The sequence below is a fragment of the Cheilinus undulatus genome, linkage group 19, assembly GCF_018320785.1.
Source record: "Cheilinus undulatus linkage group 19, ASM1832078v1, whole genome shotgun sequence".
NCBI lineage: Eukaryota > Metazoa > Chordata > Actinopteri > Labriformes > Labridae > Cheilinus > Cheilinus undulatus.
The window spans coordinates 27,740,871-27,763,621 of record NC_054883.1 but is presented as its reverse complement, the minus strand read 5'-3'; the positions used below and the strand labels follow the sequence as shown (position 1 = coordinate 27,763,621).

General features: G+C 39.8%; 1 protein-coding gene across 9 annotated transcripts in view; it reads left to right on the top strand.

The window, feature by feature from the left end:
• The window catches only part of ntng1a (netrin g1a), a 201,558-nt gene that overhangs the window by 133,530 nt on the left and 45,277 nt on the right, over positions 1–22,751 (top strand). For all 9 annotated transcript variants that reach the window (XM_041814502.1, XM_041814499.1, XM_041814498.1 and 6 more), the window contains exon 4: positions 13,921–14,093. In XM_041814502.1, the coding sequence (XP_041670436.1) occupies positions 13,921–14,093 (173 nt within the window). The remainder of the gene's footprint in view (positions 1–13,920; positions 14,094–22,751) is intronic.

Here is a 22,751-nt window from a genome sequence, read left to right as displayed (position 1 = left end):
TGGCCAAACTGAGTGGATTGGAGAGGCCTTAGTAAGAGAGGTGACCATTTACCACAGGTGGGCTCCAATTAAGGTGTAGAAACATCTCATCAATGACCCAGAGAAATGGGAGGCACCTGAGCGAAATTCTAAGCGTTTTTATAATGGGTCTTAGTACTTACAAGGTCTTTCTCCTTCAGTATACTCCACTTCTGTATCAACACACCATTCAGGTCTTCCGCTGATCAAAGATTTTCCACAGTTGTGGTCTCTTTCTTCTCAGTCTTTCTAGAACCTCTTTGTAATAATGTTGATTTATGACCCACCCTCCTCCTCCACTCCTCCAAAATGATATCCTAATGTCAAAGAAAATAATCAACACGGCCATGAATTTGGACTTGCTTTTTCGTGCTTTCTTCATCCTTGGTGACAATGGTGTTTTACAATGCATTGTCTGCCATTTTGTCTCCGTACCTTATTAGAAGAGCCAAGTATCAATGTATGTAATCACTCCTGAAAAAACTGGGATTCCTTCTTTTTGGTTTGTTTTGGGCCAACCCTGGCAAACTTTTGTCATGTTCAAATTTTCTTGCAAAATTTGCTGAACTGTCGCTCTCTCAATGGAGACCATTTCTGCTATCATTTTTATACTCAGTCGTTGATCATTTTGAACAATATGTTCAATTAGTTAAATATTTTCAGAAGTGTTTGATGTGCATGGACATCCTAACTATAGACACAAAATCTTTTGTGCCATTCAAACACACCTGACTTGCAGTGTTCCCCATCAACCTCAGTTAATGTACGAAAAGATTTGGCTGCTGTTTTTGTTCATTTTCATCAACTCAGCATTTAACACAGAATGCCTGAGCTACTCACCTTATCCCTAAGGCTGAGCGTAGCCACCCTTCGAAGGAATCTCATTTCAACCACTTGTACCCGAGATGTCAGTCTTTCGGTCCTTACCGACATTATAAGAAGATGGATGGATTTTTGGACACCTTAGCAAAAACATGTGAACTTTAATCAGCAGCTAGCAGTGAACTAAATATGTCACTTCCTGGAAACTTACAGCAGTTGTGCATGAATACCCAACCTTTAATATATAACACTTGGTGTGACTGTGAACCATGTGGTTTTATCCTGAAAAGAACAGTCTAATTATTTGATTGCCATTCTTCGTATACACACCGATGCCAAAAATGTATATATAGACACTTGTAATCACCAGCATTGCACTTTTAAAAGGATCTTGGTTTTTGTTTTTCTTTTTTTAGATTCCTAATCTGACATCCAAAGTCACTATAAGATTTTTTTCCCTTATACAAGAGATCTGGTCTGTTTCTCTATCTTTCTCTCCATGTCTTCCTCCATTTTTCTGCCACCTCTATGGGTATAAAACACTCCATTTTAGGTTTGCAATATCCTTATGTCATCAGCATTGTGAAACACACTGCAGTGTTCATTAAGTTCACTAAAACTGCAGCAGTTCTTGAGTTCCAGGTCAACAGTGGGGTCACCACAGCCTATGAAACTCCAGGGTTTAATTTTCTGTTTAGATTATACACAGCAAACGGTGCGGCTAAGTAAAACTTTGGCTGCAGACTTCTTTATGACATCTGCAAAATAAAAACAGCTGTTTTCTGGAACATGGCCTTAAATCACTTTCTTTACTTCTTCTCACTCTCCTCTCAAACTGTACAGATCAGTAAATCATAGCTGAAGGTGATCTGAGTTACCTGCAGAGCTACAAGTAAACACCTATTAGCTGCAATGTTTTTTGTGTGCCTATCCTTTCACTTAAAGTATAATAAGCAGCCTTGCCTGACCAATGTGACTGTTAGATATGCCTTTAAATGATTCCTCAAGAGGATCTGCTTATTCAAAGTAATGCATTCAGACTGATCACCTTTTTATGTCTCTTCTGTGTCTCTCAGAGTCTCTGTGAATTTATTTTCTCAACCAAAAAAATAGCATTTAAGAAAAAGTCATACAGAGACTTTGCTGTGATTTTTTCCTTCAGACTTTCTTCCAGCTGCCCACTCTTTACAGAGACAAGGAGGAGAGAGGAGGATATAATTAGAGGGAGGTTTGGGGCCGAGGTCCATCCCAGGAGATCAGGAGCTGAGATCTCACTCCTGAACCTTCCCACAATGCACTGCAGGCCAAGGGGGGGAAAGAGGCAGAGGAGGCAATTAACAGGTAACATGTTAGCAGACAGGAGGATCGGTTTTAAGCCGGTATAGGCTGCAGCTGTGGGTGAAATGTCAACAGGAAGAGCAGAGTAGATTAGACTTCTGTAGTGGTGCTTCTATACGGGTTGTCATGACAGAACAATATTAAAACTCCACATGATTGCAATGAAAATCCAACTCATGCACACTGAATAAATTGCACAAATACTTTTTTATGTAAATGAAAAATGCCAAAAGATCTGTCCTTTTCTTGTATTTAATTTAATTGTTTCAATGCTATGTGTTATTAAAAATAAAGATTTGGTTATCTAAAACATGTCTTTTCAAAATGAAAGAACTTGAAATGTTCCTTGGTGTGTATAAGCAAGATGAATCAATTTAACTGAAATGACATGCTGGTATTGTTTAACTTACTTCACTGAATGTGGTAATTTTTCAAAAAGATCCAATGAAAAACTACATGAAATAAAAACATATTGTACACTGATGCTGTGAAAGAAACAATAATTAACATGCAGAATTATTGTCACTCAGGAGTAGATGAACCAAACTACATTAAAAAATTAGACATTTTAAGAATCATTTGTTTGACTTCCTGCAGACAGAACTGACAAATCATGGATTCAATCACTGCCTCTGGTGCAAGGTTGTTGTTTTAACACCTGTTAAATTACAGGCTGGCTCCTTATTTCTCTGACCTTTAAAAACCCCACATTTTATCGAGGACATTTAGATCCAGTGATCAGTTGCCTCTGACTGTCCAGAGGTCAAAGTCATAGCAGTGCCAAAGCTCTCCATGTGCTCTGCTGCTTTAAAATCAAACTTTAAAATGCAGTTTATTCCTTAGCTGTTGACCCTGGTTAAGAGGGCTTTTTATCCTCTTTATTTTTTGGTCATAATATGCTTCTTTTTTTTTTTTTTGTACACTTAGCCTTGGGCTTTATCATGCTCTTGTGATTTTTATTTGACATTGTACAGCACTTTGGTCCATTTTTTATTTATTTATTTATTTCGTGCTTCATAAAATAACTGTATTGGAGAAAAATCCTGAATTTGATATCTTTCTGTTAAATATGTCGATAGGATGGTACACTGATATGCAGAGAGCAGCTGCTGATTTCATAGCCCTGTTATGGTGATTTAAAACAGATATTCCTGCATTGATAAGTTAACATAACTCCTCCTCAGCTTCATTTAACTTAACCTACGTTAGAGCCTCTGACTGTTCTGGAATACAGAAAAGGTGACAACAAAGTTGTGAAACTTAGACCAAGACAGCGCCTCACAGAAAAGTATGTCAAAAGTAGGGAACATTTCCTGCCACAGGCATGTTTATTTCAGCTGACTGCTTGACAGGAGTGGAAATCAACCAACTACATTTACTCAAATTGCTGTAATTGAGTATTTTTTATTTATTTATTTTTGGGGAGTACTTGTGATTTTTTTAGTACATGTTGAAATCGGTACTTTTACTTCTACTACAGCAAGTTTGAGGCAGAGTAACTGTACTTTTACTTGAGTACTATACTCTTGTTCTTTTTCCACCTCTGTTGACTCACATAGAGAAAGAATGATTATAAGTCAAATCCCAAAACAGCTGTTTGACGTAGCAAAAAACTGGAGTGTTGATGTTTCAGAGTTGATTTTTAACTCCCAAAGTTTATTTTTAACTCCATTCTGAGTGAAATATCTTCAGTGTTGGAGTAAGTTAAACGTGGTAATCAACCATAGTTCGATCAGCTCCATAGAGTCAGTTGATTTAAGCTCCGCCCACTGAAATGTCAAATCTGGGTGATAGGTTGGCGGAGTTTCCCATCATGCCCTTGGGTTAAGCTGTGTTTGGATATTACCTGTTGTACAGTGATTCTTGCAGGGGTTCTTTTGCTCATGTTTCTGATGTACCATTATTTTTGATAGGAGACACACTGACACCATGCGTGAAGTTATCCACTGAGTTAGAGTTACCACCTGTGACCTTATGTGCTTTTATAATACATAAGAGCATATTCTTCATCAGTTTGAGTTTGTATTGCTATGAGATTGACTCTCTGCTTTGTTCTTGCCTGAGGATAGTTTAATAAATCAGTGTTGCTGTGTCTTTGACTTTATTATAGAGGTGTGACTTTGCCTGAACAACCTGGTTGGAGACCTGTTCTCTTGTTTTTATTGCCAATAAGGAAGTATGATATTTTACTGTACAACTCTTCTTTATCTACTCAGCTCTTAAAGTAAGCTTTAAATTATTGTTGTTTTATTATTTTACCTTACTTAATTCAGGTGAGGTTAAAAGAAAAATGATGTGTTAAACTGAGGCTGATACAGCAGTTAATCCTGATTCACAGTGTTTGGTGTTTGACATGCAAGGGCTGATATCTGAGAGTTAATTAAGCAAAGAAAATAAAGACAAACAACCCAGCTGTCAAAATTGTACAAGCCATGCTTTGAGCCTGAAATAATCATCATAATTGCCATTCACTTTTGGCCATTTCTTTGATAAAGATAAATCAGTTAAGAACTCGTTCGTCATACTTTGAAGCATTGTATTACAAAATGGATTTACAGTTTGGTGGAGAAGGCTCTGCTCAAAAGATGCTCCATGGGTTAGTCAAGTAGCATGATTTGTTTTTCCAGGGAGCACGTGGCTAGAAACCCCATATGGATGGATACTTTTAAGACAATGCATGTTGAATACAATAAAATTAGTTCAATAGAAATTCATCCATAGTAGCATGAATCTGAATATGATGGTGCAGCAAGCTTTATGCTATAAAGGAGGAGGCTGGGGTGGAGGAGGGGAAGATTTGCCAGCAGCAGCAGAATTATGCATCAGCATTAATGCAAGCATGGATTAGTGAGAAGGAGGAGGCTGGGGTGGAGGAAGTTAAGCTTTGCCGGCAGCAGCAGCATGGCGCATCAGCATAAATGCTAGTAGGGATTAGTGAAAAATATGGGGCTGGGGTGGAGGAGGTTAAGCTTTGCCAGCAGAAGTGGCAGCATTATGCATCAACATTAATGCCATCAGGGATTAGTGAGAAGTACTTCATACTGAAATACACCACTGTGCTGAGAGAAAAAGTTGTGACTGGCTGTGATAGCGAGGAGGCGTACTGGGATCGGCTGGCTGTCAGCTGATCATGACTGGGTGCATGACTAAAATATCCTACATGACATAACACTAGGCTTCAAAATGTTAAATTTCTCCTCCAGTTATTAGAATGGCTAGCATCACAGGTGCCGGCTTTGTTAGTGCAGAATGATAATCCTTTGTTAGTTGAATGACACTTTGTTTTTATTAGGTGGGATCAGATGGGATAAATTTATTGTACGGTGAATTCCATCATGTTTGTGTGTGTATGTGGTGTATATATGTCTACACACTTGGACCTAATGGCATTTTCAGCAACCTCCTACGTGTTTATTTCATGTTCATCACATATGATTAAGCTGGGGTGTTCTCCATACCACCCCTCATCCCTTACTAACCCACTGCCTGACCCTTAACCCCCCCTGGTAAGTAGCTGCTCATTTACAGCAGACCCTGAGCTTTAAAGGGAGTTTATTAACCGAGCGTTTGACCCAATTGGCTTGCTATGAAAACACCTGGGCGTTGGATTGAAATTTAATTGCTTCACTTCGTTAACCCACTTAAGGACCATGTTGAGTTTAGTCTGCTCAATTTGTTGGGATCAGCAGCTTTGTGTGTCAGCAATGTTGTAGACTTGGATTATGGATAATTACTATTAATTACTGGCTGATAGTTGCGGCTTTGAAGCACCATTGAGCAAAATGGAGCGGCGTCGGCTGAATGGAATCCTGTGAATAATGGCTGAGGTGATAGTAAGGAAAAGGGCGCTCAGTGTGAGGAGCAGGGCACGGGGCTGCTTTGTTTTTGTTTGTTGTTGCTTCCATCATCAGCAGGAAGTCGCAATATGTCGCCTGCACCCATGGTGTCAATCAGAATCCCATTACTGCAGAGGTCAGAGACACACTGCTGCAGGTAAGCTCCGGCTGCTCCACTCACACCTGGATAAAGAAATATAATAAATTTACGCCAAACAATATCTCCTACCGCCCCGTTTTTCAAGGAGAACTTTAAACTCGACTTGGATAAAAGAGTGTTTGCTGCTTTCTCTCACACAAAATGAAATCTAAACTTCAGTCGAGGTTTTTTATTTTTTTGCCAGTGTAGCAATTTCAGCCCAGAGCCTCATGGGTAATTTTATGAATACATATCAGGACCTTTAGCTCACAGCCGGTGGCTGGCACGCTCAATAATGCCTGAGGCAATATCACTGTGAGAGAACCACACAAAAACAAAGATGCCTTGGCTCCATGAATATTTATTAATGGGAGATAGTGAAGCAGAGTAAAAAAATAGAAGGACTAATAGGAGGATGAAAAAGAGCAAGAGATGAAGAGAATGATAAAACGAGTGATGGACAAGAAAACCAACCAAGTGTTTAAAGTGAAGCAGGCCCACATCACTGTACGCTCACAAACCCTGGAGGGAATTTGCCATTAAAATGCTGTTAATATACATTTGTTTGGCTGTTTCTAGTGCAGCTGTGAGAAAGGCGAGCCTCCCCTGGTATCCACATCCAGGAGCCACTTCTGATTGGCAGCACAGCAGCTCTGGTGGGTTTGAGACCCTCAGGGCCTCAGTGGCGGTCTCCATCATTATGCCGAAGGCGCTATCATTTCTGGATGCTGATTAAAACGTCGGCGAGGTTAAAAGAAGCTGAAGGTTAAACCACAAAGGGCTCCATGTGAAGTCAGTTCACACCACTTCCCCTCCCTCTCTTCTAACTCAGACAGTAACAAGCAAGACTTTAGAACAGAGAGGCAAAGAAATACTGAGCAGGACTTTTAATGGACATCGACTCAGCTCAAATCAATGATTCTATTTTCTAATTTACCAACTCTTTGTGTCAGGTTGGGCTAGAAATTACTGTGATGGCAGGAATACAAGTCCCTCCAGGATGTTGATGCTTTTGTTTGTGATTGTTGAGGCCTTAAATGCCTGAAATTGTAGCAGCTCTCCATTTTTTTTTGAATGACTTTGCAGTATCAAGGGAACTTGCAAAAATAGTTGCAAATGCTTTTAGTGTTCTAAGTAGCAGAACAAAAGGTGTATGTTGTTGGTGTCGGGTGCAAATCTCTGATCTCCAAAATCCGTATGTTTAAGTAAATGGGGAAAAAACCTCTGCAAAGTTGGCGTTACCATTCAGTTACTGATTGAGCTTATGTGTTGTTACAAGGTTTTGGATTGGCAAAAATAAAGGTTGGAGTTCAAGCTTTGTTAAGGTGCCACCATCCAAAGAGACGCAGGGTTTTTGCATGGGCTGTTTTTTGATATTGGCTGAAAATTGGAGATAGGAGGTATATGACCAGGCTGGTGACCAGCATGAGGAGGAGATGCCTAAGACTAAGACTCCTCTTTGTTAAGGGAATAAATTGTTAAATTGCCAATATATCTTGCTTCTTCAGACTTTAATCATCCAATCCACTAAACAACACCAAACAAGAGTCAATGGCAAAATAAGCTGTTTGGCATTGGCAGATAAATTTTGGCAAATTTTTCATGGGCACAACTCCACGTACTCAGCTTTGCTGCTCATCCCACAAATGCTGGAATAGCTCATGAAAATTTAAAATCCAGCATCTCAAATCATCAGAAAGGCACATAAGACCAATGACAGGATTTATAATGTAGAATTGTCAATCTTCTGAAAAGTGTGTTCATTAACTTCAGTCATCAGTCGGTTGGGGCTTCATTTTGCAAAAAATTACTGCATCACTGTTGTGTGGCACGGAAGCAATCAGCCTGTAGCACTGCTGATGTGATAGCAGCTTTTAGCTCCTCTTTATTGTTGGCTCTGCTGTGTCTCTTCCTCTTGACAATGCTCCATTGATTCTCTGTGGGGTTCAGATCAGGCCAGTTGGCTGGCCAGTCAGTCACAGTAATACCATAGTCAGGTGCCAAGTCCTGCTGGAAAGCAGGGTTCATATGGGTGCTTGAAATGCTTGAAAAAGCTTTAATTTTAATGTGTTATTTTCAAGGCTTGAAAAAGTTTTTTATTGCAGATAATGTATTGAATGTGCTTGATAATATAACGGTATGTGTCATATAATAAATAAAGCAATCTAAGTGAACAGTTCACTGGTGAGATAGAGAAATGAAATACGTTGGATGGTCTTTCACATGAAATACTGATAGAATATTGGTTTAAATAATGTAAGGGGAATACACAGTTGCTCTTTTGATGAATATAATTCAGCATCCAAGTCAACTTGAAATGTCAATCATCATTTTTCATGGGTCAATATTTTCACATTTTCATAAAGAATTGATTGAAAATTATGTTCGTCTGGTCTTTTTTCAGATTTGAAGTGCTCTAAAATCTCCTGGTAGACAGCTATGACTCTGCTTGACTCTGGACTTGACAAATCACAGTGGTCCAGCACCTTCAGATGTCAGATGACATGGCACCTCAAATCATAACTGGAAACTTCATACTGGACTTCAAACAGCTTGTATTCTGTGCCCCTCCAGACTCTGGACCCTTGATTTACAAATGAAAAGCTAAATTCACTTTCATCTGAAATAGGCTCTTGATTTGGGGTCATCTTCTGATGTTGATTCACTGTGTTTTATCAAACAGAGTCAACACAGCCGTCCACCAGCAAGTTTTAGAGCACTTCAGGATTTTGCATTGATGCAGGAATTTGTGTATTTGTATTATGCATAATTCCAAAAAACCTCATTCGAAGAACTTCTTTGAAAATATGTTTTTCAATATCTAATATTAATTTTATTTTAAGACCTGTAAGCCATTATCATCGAGATTTTAACAAGTACAGCTTGAAATATATCATTTCAATCTAGGTTGAGATTGTGATGACCACTGTGGAGTGTTGTTTTTTTTTTTCAAATAATTTTTGTTTTATTTTATTTGATTTTATTTTATTGAAGTTTTTCATTTTATTCAATAGTATCTTTTTCTTTGATTTTATTAGATTTAATTTTAAATTTTCTTTATTTTATTAATTTTCTATTTTTTCCACTTCATTGTATTATTCATTTGTATTTTTTTTTTTTTTTTAGTTTTATTTTTTTGGTTTTATATCTTATTTTATTTCATTTTATTTTATTCTATTGTTTAATTTAATTGCATTTTCAGGAGGGGGTTGTTGGCCTTTCATTAGATCTGACTGAGCTACAATAGTGCCCTCTTATTTTATTTTATTTTATTTTATTTCACTTCATTTGCACTTTTGCTGTTACTTTATTGTAATTCAGAAGCCAGAAGTACCAATATATGGATGTGAAAATATGGAAAGAACAAAGGGACTAGATATGTTTACATAATGCTAAATTCATTGTGAGGTCCAGAGATTGTTATGAACCAGTCCATCAACCCTGACTCTCCTGCCCAGCTACCACAAATACAGAAAATTAGTATCTTGTAAACACTGAATGTGCTTACAAGCCAGGTGTGGTTCTCATAAACAAAAATAACTGTTGCTAACATGTAAATAAAACAATGTAATAACATGACTGGTTAACTGAAGCACATACTTTTTGGATGGTCTATTGTTACATAAAGGGCACAGAAAGGCCAGGCTGTAAACATGTATTCCTGCTGTAAAATTGAACATTTTAACATGGGCCTTTATGGGGATTGGCTCACAGTTGAAGCGAGCCTCTACTGGACACTAGAGGAACTTCAGCTTTCAGCTTATTTTCCATCCCAGACACTGCTGCTTTCTATTAAACTCAAACGTCATGGTAAATTAACTCAACGTGGACTGTATGAGAGGCTCCAGAGTGTGAAATGAAAAAGAATATCTGCTCTGGTTTCTTTAAATACACTATAGCAGTGTTGTTTTAACATGAAAGGCTGTGTTTTAAGATTAGTTTATAGAAAGCTGTCTGAAGAAGAAGTCATTTAAGGTCAACTTTGAACATTTTTATCTGTAGTTATTAATAACCCTCAAAGATTATGATGTATTTTAACTCTGCCAGACAGACACACCCAGGGGTTAGAGTGTCAGCTATAACCTATAAATGAGATGAACAGCATTACTTATATATGATCATTAAAAAGATGTGATCGTGAAATAACAGATTAAAGGTGACTTCTGCACACCTTATGTCACAGTTATTACTTTATTCGATTACTGCATCCTGATGAGGATTACTATTATTAACATGTGGATTTATTAACTGTTATGGCTTCAGTAATCAAATTCAAAGTTCGAATCAAAATTCAAACCTTACAAAATTTAAATTTGCCATCACTCTCTTTGCATTGTCTGTGTTAAAGTGACCACAGTCTCCATATCAGGCGGGATTTTTTGTGAGTTCCGTGAAGCCTCTGGGAACAGGATCAGCTCACAGCCTTAAATTTGGAACAAGCAGCACTCACATTTGGTTTTAGGGTCAAGGAGAGTTGAATGATTTAAGACTTTCCTCCAAATTATTTAATTAATGGGCGGATCAGCCTAAGCTGCAGTGAAGCAGAATGTGCAGGGTGAGAGAGACCAGCTGTCGTTCTTGCTAAGATGTCAGTGAACACAACTGTGGGGCTATCTGTGTCATCTCCCTCGTCAACACCTCTCTCTGCGTCTCTTTCTCTCTCTCCGCCTCGGGAACGAGCGCAGAGATGCCTTTCACCTGGGTCCTGTTAGAAAAGCGGCTGAATGAAAGGGCACTTTGAAAGGCTCGAACAGTGCCAGTCAGCCTGTCTGCCTCTCAGCATTTTGTCCCAAAATAAACAAACACAGTTCCATTAATGTGCGATGAGTCACGCCTGTTGGAAGTTAGATTTTTCAGTTTGTATCTAAAGTTGCGGCCAGTGTTGGCATACGATGCTGACTCCTGTTACGCTTTGGAAACAGCAAGGTTATCTTTGAGATTCAAACAGGATGAAGCTTCAGATGTCAAACAGAGAGGGACTGAAGCTGGACTTTCAAACAGTAGGACACCAGGACAGCAGGAATAGACTGGGTCAGGGCCACAATATGGCAACGACGGTAGAAAATACAAAACTTCCATGCAACTTGATATAAGACAACACAATGCAATGCTGTGTGACACAACGTGATAATATACAGTGCTGTATGATTTGATACACTTAAAGGGACAAATTTCAACAGATGCAAAGATCTAGACAGATATGCTAATGCACTATATGGACAAAAGTATTCGGCCACCTGGGGACTGTTATGCTTCCAGTCTACTCTCTCTGCTGTCTACAGTAGTAGTGAAAGGAGACTTTATGATTCTGAATGATTCGGCCGAGGGGCAGTATTTAGGACCTAAAACTTGTGGTACACCACAGGTAACTTCTACCATTGTTTAGTTTGTGAATATATGATAAAACGTATTAAAGTTCCCACACTGGTTCTGATCAGGAAATAGTTGACGTTGTAAAACTTCCTCGCGCAAATCAGCTGGTTTGAAATCAGATTGTGGGTATAAATAAATAAAGACAACATATATTTTACGTTGAGTTAATTAAAGAAAGGCTTCTGATGATAACACTTAAGAAGAAAACCAGTGAGGAAGAGAAAGAAAGCAAAACAGATGAGCTGCTGCGTGTGAGTGAAGTGGGGGGGGGGGGGGGGGGGGCCAGATCCTCTGGTTTATGCTAGTTTAATTTTGAGTAGAACCCAATAAAACAAATAGCTTATAAAGTGGGAGTAATGTTATAATGAAAATAATTAACCCACAGTGATTACTGTATAAAAAGGACAGATGGAAAGTAACAATGTTATTTTTATTTTATTTATTTTGTTACAAGGAATGTGATCATTAAAAGCATGATAATTTTTGTGACTGAAAGGCACAGGTATGTGGTAGTTTTTGGTGTCTTTTATGTGCATCTAACTCAGGCTACATTGCAAAGACTTTGTATTTCTTATTATTGCAATACTTCTTTTAGTAGGGGGCAGGGGGGGCAGTGTTGGGGGGCCCCATATCAGAACCTGCTTAGGGCCTAACTTTGGCCAGAGGCGGCCCTGTGTAAGAAACAATATGATACAATATGACAAGACAAGATGCAAGGCACTTGTAAAGTGTTAGGGCCCATTTTTGCTCAACGTTAAATACGGATACGGATACAGACGGCGCCTTCTGTGTGTGCTTCGCATTCATTTCGTCCGTATTTCTGCACATTTCCATAAAGCTTATGGATACAGGCCAAACGGAGCAGTAACACCGGAAACCGTGGGGGCAGTGTTGTTGTCACTACCTGATACGTAGCTCTAGTGAGACACGAAGAAGAAATAACAATGGCGGAACTTTTTGAGGAAAAGTTGTGCGAGTTGGTTAGAACCGCTGCCTCCGTTTTTGTCTTTTATGGAAGACGTACATTATCAATACCTCCTCCACAGTTGCCGTGTTTGTTTTTGAGTTTGTTGTTATCATAAACTTTTGGCTTTGGGCATGGAAGTATGTGAGCAGTGATGGTAACATTGTCTGAAAAGGACGTATACATTTTTGTACGTAAAGGGAGTATAAATGGCCGTTTAGACAGCTCTAAGGTGTGCTGGCATTCATGTTACATCTTCTTGTCCATGGTAGCTCAAGAAGGCAGTGTTTGAAAGTTTGGTAGAAGGAGGAGTGAGTCAAAGAGGCCTTGAATGTATGTCTGTCCCTCATGCATGCTCTTCCTTATTATTGCACATTGCAAAAATATCATAAATAGCCAAAAAAGGGACATTGAAATGTATCATTTCTCCTTACAGTCCCATAGCCCTCTTCATGAACATCTTAGACGATATTAGAAGTAGCAGTACACTGTTATTTTGACAGCTATAGGAAGACATTTGTGTTAAAAGATGGCACTTCTTGAAAGTGGAATTGAACTGTTTCTATTTATGAACAGAAAATAAATATATTTCTGAATGAGACATCAGACTCTTAACAGGTTGTCTCATAGCTTCATCAATGAGTCATGTGGTTTCCTGTTGTTAAAGTTCTTTAAAAAGCGTCTAACCATCCAAAGTTGTCTGAATTCCTGTGAGTTCTTTCTGCTGCTGGAGGATCATAAATTAATTTAACAGGTAGAAATCCCCTCAATGCTCGTTGAGCTGCAGCACAAAATGAATTTGCTGAGTTTATTGTTAAATGGAGATTCTGGTGAGCCGGATGTGAGGGAGGATTTAGTGCACCTTCAGGGAGCCCCTCTTTCCAAACTGGAAATATGCTTCTAAGATCTCATCTCATATTAATTTGTCATAGTGAACGTAGCTCCACGCCACCCTCTGGCTAACTCGAAGCTGTTCAGAGCTGCAAGCCTCCTCACTTTTATTCTCCGTCTGCTGGGTCCACATTTTAACTCAGCTTGTTTTCCTCAACGTCAGCCTCCTCTCCCTCCTGATCCTCCTCGCCCAGTGACTCTGACCTTACCACAATTATGCGTCCTCCTGTGGGACAATTAAAACTGAGCTACCTTTCCAAGTGCAGGGGGGTGGGGGGTAGGCAGAAAGAAAAGGGAGGAAATAATGATGCCAGATTTGTTCTCCTTTTGAACTAGCTCCTCTTGAAGTGGAAGAAGAAACTGTTTGAGCCGTTCTAGCTGTTCAAACACCACCAAGAGTCAAGGACACACTGTCCTTCAGACACATTGTCTGACAGAATAAAAGCTTCCTCTATTTCCTTTAAAATTCACTCATGTTGACATGTTTGTCCTCTTTCAACTCCCCCCTCCCCACCCCTGTCCTCCCTCCTCTATGACAGGTGCAAGTGCAACCTTCACGCCAACAGCTGCGTGTTCGACAAAGAGAAGCTGAGCTGTGAGTGCGAGCACAACACCACCGGGCCCGACTGTGGCCGCTGTAAGAGGAACTACCAGGGGCGAGCGTGGAGCGCCGGCTCCTACCTGCCCATCCCCAAGGGCACGGCTAATATCTGTGAGTAAACATAATACGCCAGTACAATTGCACCAACACTGAATACATGTGTGGGATTAAACGGGTGTGCACAAACACGACAAAGCAGATATTCAAACACAAATCTGGATGAAATTTTGCATAACCATTTAAATAATTCAATTCTTCTAAGGATCATCCCAGTTGAACTATCGTAGTCCTGTTGTTGCAGAGAGATGGTGACCTGTGAGGCTGCAAAGCAACATTGATGCCATGAAAAATGGTTTCAAGTATTTCAGAGAAAAAGCAGTAAAGACAGACAGGACTACACATTTTGAATGTTCCATTTCTAAAGAACTTTAAAAAAAATATTTGACCTGAACATAGTGTAATTCAGCCCCAGAGTGACTCAAAAGAATCTCCACAGATATTACCCTCTACCTTGACTTATTACAAGCCGCTGACTAAAACAGGATTTTTTTATGATTTGCTTTTCATAACATATTGTTCAAGAACAAAAAGATTCAAAAATCAAAATTCCAATTTATACTGTGCAGAATGACAACAATGTGAGCACTGTGTCTGACTCACAGTCATCTCCCTCTGACTGGATTTGGCTTTTTAAACTACAGTTTAACTTTATTTTCATTCCTCATATTTGAAGCCCACTTATATTTTAGCTTTTAAGCAAGGTCACTTCACAGCAGCAACGGGCAATACTTTAAATTATGGTCTTTGTTTATTAAATATTGCTTTACACTTATTACACTGTAAAGATCTTATGAGATGCTCATAAACATTAAAGTCCCTGCAAAGTGATAAACAATTCTGTATTTTAGGTTTGTTGTATGATAGGCCACTGTGTTATGAACCACCTGGCCAAATTTCAGCAATGAAAACCATCTCTAAGTTCATTAAATTAAGCTTCAAAATCAGGAAAAATTAGGCAGTAGGATCTGCTCTAGGATGCTGTGGGCGTGCCTGTTAACTGAGCTGAAGCCACGCCCACTCATGGGAAATACAATCCTCAGACAGTCACATTTATGTAGCGACAGAAAGACAGTTTAGAGCCAAAAAGTCTCGGTTTCATTTTCTCATCCTGTATTAAACTCTGCAGGTATACCTTATAACTCATTATGTGAAGTTAAGTCTCTCTCCTGTTTATATGATGGCATTGTTTTCTTTGCTGCTGAAAACACACCATTTAGCATTGGAGGCTTTATTGTGACAGACTCGGCAGGAATACAAAATGTGTCTATGCTTTACCAAACTTTATCATTGCGACGGTAACAGACATGAAGGATTGAACCAAGAAACTCTAGTCAGAGCACAGCTGACTGCTCTGTGCCAGAGCAGAGACAGAAGTTAGGGATCAATATCAGTGTTTCAGCCCAACCACCAATTAGTAATACTTATAAATCAGGTCAAAATCAGCCTGAAACCATGCTTTAGACTTCTCACTACTGTACTGTACTGTACAACAAGATGCAATATTCACTAAATTTAAATACTGAATTTAGTATAACATTTTTGTTGTAATAATGCTACTTGGCAGTAAATCTTATTCCACTGGAAAGCCTTTTTATTTCTCTCTCAAATTGTGACACATTTGTAGGGAACATGCATTTGTGGGATGAGCAGCAGAGCTGAGTATGTTGGTTGTGCCCATGAAAAATGTGCCAAATCCTCTCTGCCAATGCCAAACAGCTTTTTCAGCCTTTGACTCTTGTTTGGTGTTTAGTGGATTGGATGATTGGAGTCTGAAGAAACAAGACATGTTGGCAATCTAACAATCTATTTATCAAACAGGTTTTTGTAGAAGAACCATACACAGCCTCAACAGCCTGGCATCTCCTCGCCATGCTGGTAACCAGCCTAGTCACACACTGCTGTAGGATGGCATCCCATTTTTCAATTAGCCTGTCACAAATGTGGTTGTGTTGGTCCCTCTAGCATGAACAGCACGCCCAAGCTGATCGCACAAGTGTTTAATGGGGTTGAGGTGAGACCTGCTGACACGCCATCACACTCATCTTCACTCCCAAATTCTGGAGGTAGTCTCTGATAAACCCCACTCTGTGGGGGCGAGTGTTGTCATCTTGGAGGACGCAGTTTGGTCCCAGACTGTGGAGATGTGGGATTGCCACTGGTTGCAGAATCTCATCTCAAGACCTCTCTGTATTGTGCAGCTCACTCTTCCTTATCTCCAATGATGATAAGCCTCGTTTTTCCAGTGAGAAAGATGCCGCCCCACACCATCACTACCTCCACCGAAAGATGGTACTCATCTTATATAAGATGCAGATAATGCTATGCTGATATTAAAGCATAGCATTATCCACATCCGCATCTTCTCCACACTTATGACCTATGATCCAACTGCTATAGGCAGAATCTGGATTCATCGCTGAACACAAGAGGTCTTCCCAACTTCAGGTTCTAGTGCACTTATTGCTGACACCAGCAGGCTGACAGTGGAGGGCAGTCATGGGAGGCCTCCTGGCAGCCCTATGAGACCAAAGATTGGTTGCATGCAGTCTATTCTGGATTGTCTGGGCAGAGAGCTGTCTGCCATATTGTCCTGCAAACCTTGACGGAAAATTTGTGGAAGACAGCCTACGGTTCCTATGTGCTGACAGGTTGAGGAAACAGAAGATTTGGCAGTCTTTTTCATGGGGGCAACTCACATCCTCAGCTCTGCTGCCCATCCCAGGAATGCATGTTCCTTTCAAATGTGGCACTATTTAAAGAGGAAATAAACAGCCTTTCCAATGGTATACAATTTATTTCCAAGGAGCACTGTTTCAACAAAAGAATAATCCACCTAAAAGAAATGTCCTTACATTTTGTGGTTTAGATGAGGTGGGACTTGATGTCCTGGTAATAAAGTAAACAGGTGTTTGTCAGATGATTAAAGTGAACAGATCTCTTGGATGTTGCTGCTGAGTTTTTCAAAGACAGATATCTTCCTCATGTTACTTAAAAATAGCTTCATGTTTTGGGTATCCAGAAAAGCTGGAGGGGTAACTACAAAGATAGTAATAACTTTTGGGCTCCTAATCAAGCTGCAGTGTTTGATGAAAAGGATGAGAGGCACCATGAAACCCTGGATCCACAGCACAGTCCTTATCGTACGTCAGCCTAAACAGCATCATGATGAGCAGCGGGGGCTTCAGTTCGAGAGGGCTGGCATTAATTTAAAAGCCCAGTTTTATCCCGTCCTGTCCTTTTATTGCCTCCGCTGTGATTTCTGATTTTCCTCGCGCAGCTCGAGGACTCTGGGCCGCTGGCTGATGACTTATTCTGCCTCCCAGAGGATCAGCGTTATGAGACTGAGGGAGGATTTGTGAAATGGCCGATCCCTGAGCTCAGATTGACAGCACATTATTAAAAAAGGTGACACACACACTCAGGTGCTCATCCAGACCTCCTCCTCAGAGCATTCATAACTACCACACAAGGACGCACACCCCCCTCTGCCCTGAGAGTGATGAAAAACAGTCTTAGTATAAAGCGCATTATTATACTTTGTCTTGGAGAGGAAAAAATCCATAATGTAATAACGCTGTGAGAAAAGAAATCCATAGGAATGCAAGGCTGTCCCTGCTGAATAGAAGAAAGAGCACAAGGCTGACAGGAAAATGCACCTTTGTGTTGTTTTTATCTCTAAAAGTCTCTGTTGATGTTTTCCTCCATACCCTGCAAGCATATGGTAGCTCCATGGAGACAAATTTGTCAAAGATGAAAATTTAATTAAGATTTAATTTCTTTTTACCCTGCCTATCAAGTCATCTGATGTGATAAGCAGATCGATGAATCATCATGTAGGGGGATGTGGAGTCGGGGTTCTATGTAGTCTTACAGTAAAAGAGGAAAAGGATTGTAAAAGTGGTGATGAAAGAAAAGAATGGCAGCAATACAAGGAGGAGAAGTTTGCATCACTCTCTGTCACACTGAACTCAGCCTGCTGGGGTGGCTCTGTCTCTCTCAACACCCCCCCCCCCCACCCGTCTCTCGGCCTCACTCTCTCGTCTTCCTCCCTCTGTGCAGACAGAAGGAGAGGGATCAGTTTGAGAATTAACCATGGCAGTTCATTTCACTGTAGGGCTCAGGATGCTGAGGGAGATAGGAGCCGGCGGGGATAGGTGGAGGGGGAGGGGGGCAGTAATGGGTGGCCTCTGAAAAGTTGAATTCAAATGTTAGAAATGTTTCCTGAATGTGATATTAAGGGAGAAATGTAAAGTAAAGTATGCAGCCTTAAATGAGTCTTGCACACAAATTTTTCATTTGTTCATTTCTTGTCTGAAATCAGGTTTTTGAAAGTGTAAACAACATTTCGTTTAAGAAAGTGTACTTTTCTATATGTTAGTTCTCTTTTTGTGCAGTAAAGTTCTTGAGTTCAGTTTTAAAAAACAGATACTACTAAAGTTCAGGTGCCCGGTGACCTGACATTGTTAGCACTCTTATTCAGTATGAATAAGACTGCCCTGAAGGCTGTTTTCATTAGCAACATGAACTGTGACTTCATGCAAGAAAACTTTTCATAATTTTATTAGTTTTTTTTTTTTTTAATTCTTTTTTTTTTTCTTTCAAGATTTATTTTGGGCCTTTTCATGCCTTTATTAGATAGAGGAAGGACAGTGGATAGACCCGGAAACAGGGAAGAGAGTGGGGAGAGACATGAGGTAAAGGGCCACAGGCTGGATTCAAACCCAGGCCACCCATGTACATGGGTAGCACTTTAAACCACTCAACCACCTACGTGCCCTCATTTTTATTTTTCTAATACTGTACACTGAAGAAGTTATTACCAGTGAAAGACAAGATGAGGTTATTGAAAAAGAAACAATACAAGCCTGTGAAGGCTGTGATCTGCATCGACATGCTGGTGACGTTACACAAGAACAGAACGACCTTGCTGCTGCATGATGATGACCTTTAAACATTCAAGTGTGAGCTGGATGATGGCTGATGAAATATCCTATAAATCACCCTTGGAGTATTAACAATGGCTGTTTCTTGTGCATATAACCTGTCGTTCCATCAGGAATTAAAAAAAATAGTTCTGGTTATTAAAATTTCTCCTAATCATAGAAACTTTCCAGAGATTAAAGTCTGGGTTTGCTCTGTGTGCAGCTCGATTAAAAGAATAGATTTCTTGTCAGGACTGGATTAAGAGATGCTTGTTCAGATTTAGCAGCAGCGGGTCTCACAGTTTATAGATCTGCTTTAATCAGAGCAGTAAAAGGCGTGGACACACAGTGGATTTAACTGTAATGATTCATGAACAACAGACCTCCTCTAACTGTAACCCGGCAACGCACTGTCATATCTGCAGGTAACAGCAACAACAACAAATGTTCCTCCATGTGACTTAAGAATCATTTCTTTGGTGTTGTTCTCTAATTAGACGACATTAATGCAGAGCTGGCAGATGCCTTAGTCTCAGTCCAACTGGGAACAGCTGATCATGGACATGCACACACTCTCTCTCACACTTATAATTTATACACATTTAGAATTTACTGATGAATCTTCTTCATATGCAGAGGAAGTGTGTTTCTATACATCACACCAAATCCCACAGGAGCTCATAACGCCACTGAGAAATGAATCTCCTTCCGCTGTGAGTGAACACAAACATCTATTATTCTATATGGGTCTCACATAAGAGAAGGGCCTTCAAATGAGTCACTGAAGTATTTTATATGGATGGATATTAAGTTGCACATATAGAGGAATTCAGCTCAGTGCCGAGAAAGTATCAGAGAGCAACTGTACTGGTGTAAAATAATGGAGCTTTAACAAAGACAACATACATTTGAGAAGCCATAGAACCATGTAGACTGAACAGGTTTTGCAAGAATATTACTCTAGAGCCTGTTATTTACAACGTGTTTGAATGTGGAGTCCATGAAGTGTATTCAGCTGTTGAAGTGTAAGGCCAATGGCTAAATGGCTATTTTGATTGATCATAAAGTTAACTTGAATATCAACTTTTGGTGAAAGATATATACTGTATCTTACTACTTTAATTGGTGGTGTATCCATCTGTCTGTATGTCTGTGTTGATTTGCTTGCCACACCGTTACTCCAATTGTTCTTGACACCTCTCAGGAAACTTCTTGGGTTTACTGGTTCAAAACTGGTGCCATAAAAGATATCATAAATATGTTCAGATTTTCAATAAAATCCTAAAATGTCATAATTTAGGGACTTCTCCTGTGTTATGAAGTGACTATGGAATGTTATAGAGCCAACAGAGGGCACCAGAGTAATGTGCAAAGTGTTTGTGATTGTGTGGCAGAGCTGTGAAAGCTGGTGCAGAACTGTAACGTTCGTTCATTGGCGATGATGTTGAGAGATTGTCTAGTCCATGGCATTAAAGAAGACAGGATACAGCGGAGGTTGCTGTCAGAGGATGGACTGAATTTTGAAAAAAAACACTCAAGTTTGTTTAAGTAATGGAGACAGCAAAAAGATACATTGTGGATGACATGGTATGAAAGAACCTGGTAAATGGAACAGAGCAGTGGGGTCGACAAACAAGATCAAGGTCACATGGCCCAAGCCCCAGCCTGACATTAGAAAATGCTACAGATGCGATGGAGAAAACCACTTGGCCAAGTGGCCAAACTAGACTGCAGGTTTGCCAATAAAGTATGTCACAACACACATGAAAAGAGCATAAAACAAAACTGGTCAGGGAAAGAGAAAGAACACTTTTCACACCTGGAAATGCTTCCAGTATGGTTCTCCTCTTTCAATTAAAAGCAGTCATGTTCTGATTAAACTGCTGCTATGGCTACAGTTGCAATCAAAGTTCAACACAATGAATGCTTCAAGTGGTTTCCCCTAATCCAACCAGAAATGCAACTTAGAATGACTTCTCCAGTCTTCCATTCGACCTTTGAACTCAATCCCTCACAACAGTTCAAATATGCAAACCAGTGTTGTTTCAAGCCAACTGATGCAGCTAATTAAGGGCTTCACTAATTCATTCAGACTTCACCTGAACTGCAGGGGTTTGCTGAGTGTCACATTTGACTGCATGTTAGAAATACAGCAAAGCCAAAAGAATGGTCCAAAAAGTAAAGAGAAGAGAGAATTACCCTTCACAAACAAGGAACAGGATACAGAAAGATAGCAAAAGCACTGAATGTTCCTAGGGATACTGTTGGAAGCATAAGTCACTAGTTCAAAGTTACAGGAACAGAGGTTACACTACCTGAATGGAGCAGAAAAAAGGAAGCTATCAATGGCTACAACCAGATATCTGAGAAGGCAGGTTGCGAAAAACCTTCGTGGGACTGCAAAAGACCTTCAGTTAAACTTGGTGGCAACAAAGACTGAGGTTTCAGTGAGTACAGTAAGCCTTGTTCTGAACGTAGTTGGTTTCCATTCCAGAACTCCAAGATGTATGCCACTACTGGTCCAAAAGCACAAGAAAAGTCAGCCAAAATCATATAAATAGGCCACAGAGGTTTGGGGATTCTGTTCTGTGGAGTTATGAAACGAAACTGGAACTTTTGGTGCGATGGATCAGCAGTATGTCTGGGGGAAGAAGAATAAAGCATATCCTGAAAAGAACACTGTGCCCACAATTAAGCATGGCGGTGGCTGGGTGAATGCTCTGGGGCTGCTTTGCATCCTCTGGCACAGGAAACCTGCAGCGTGTAGAAGGTAAGATGGATTCATTGAAGTATCAGGAAATCCTAAGAGGAAACGCCATGCTATCTGTAAGGACACTGAAGCCTTGGCGTCATTGGACCTTCAAACAGGACAATGATTCCAAGCATAGCTTAAATTTCATCATGGCTTGATTACAGAGGAAGACCCAGAAGATTCTAAAATGGCCATCATAGTTGCCTGATTTGAACACCATAGAAAATCTCTGGTGGGATTTGGCAGACCTGAGAATATCACTGAACTTGAGGCCATTGCGTATGAGTAATGTGCAGAGATTGCTCAGGGACACTGCCAAAAGCTGGTGTCTGGCTATGTTTCTGGTTTTCTAGAAGGTCATAGAAGCAAAAGGGATTTCTACTAAGTACTTGATGCTTGTCATGAAGGGGTTGGAAAATTTTGAGACGGGAGAAGTAGCATTTTTTCAATTGAATTTGGGAAACAACTTGATGCGTTAGATGCGTTGAGCTGTTTTAATTGTTATGTTTGATCTTGTTCACTGCAAAAAGCAGGATGTCTGCAGAAAGAAGATTTGCCTGTAGCTATCGTCTTGTTTTCCTCAAATAACGCTTATTGATCAGTCAATTCTAAGACCGGGCACGAGTGTTTCAGACAGGAGCTTTGATGACAGACATGGAATCTTGCCAATTGGCTTTGCAAGGTAAAGACATATTTTTCTTGTTTAAAGTAGTTGTACTATAAGATCAACTTTGAAACTTTTTTTTTTTTTTTTTTTTTTTTTACCATGGAAACATTAAATACTGTTGCTTTAATAATTACTGCACTAGTGTGAAATATTGCACATTTGAATTGATCCGTGTTTAATATCAAATTTCAAAATATCTATTGCTTGATGATTTTGGCAACAAAATGAAGCCTGCTACTCTAAAGAAGATGAAAAATTAGATTGCTCTTTTTGGTATAGAGGAAGACTATTTTTCTCTTAAATCAAACTTAATTTTTTTGTCACTTTTCTTAACTCCACAAGACTCAACCGTACAAACTTTACCTCAA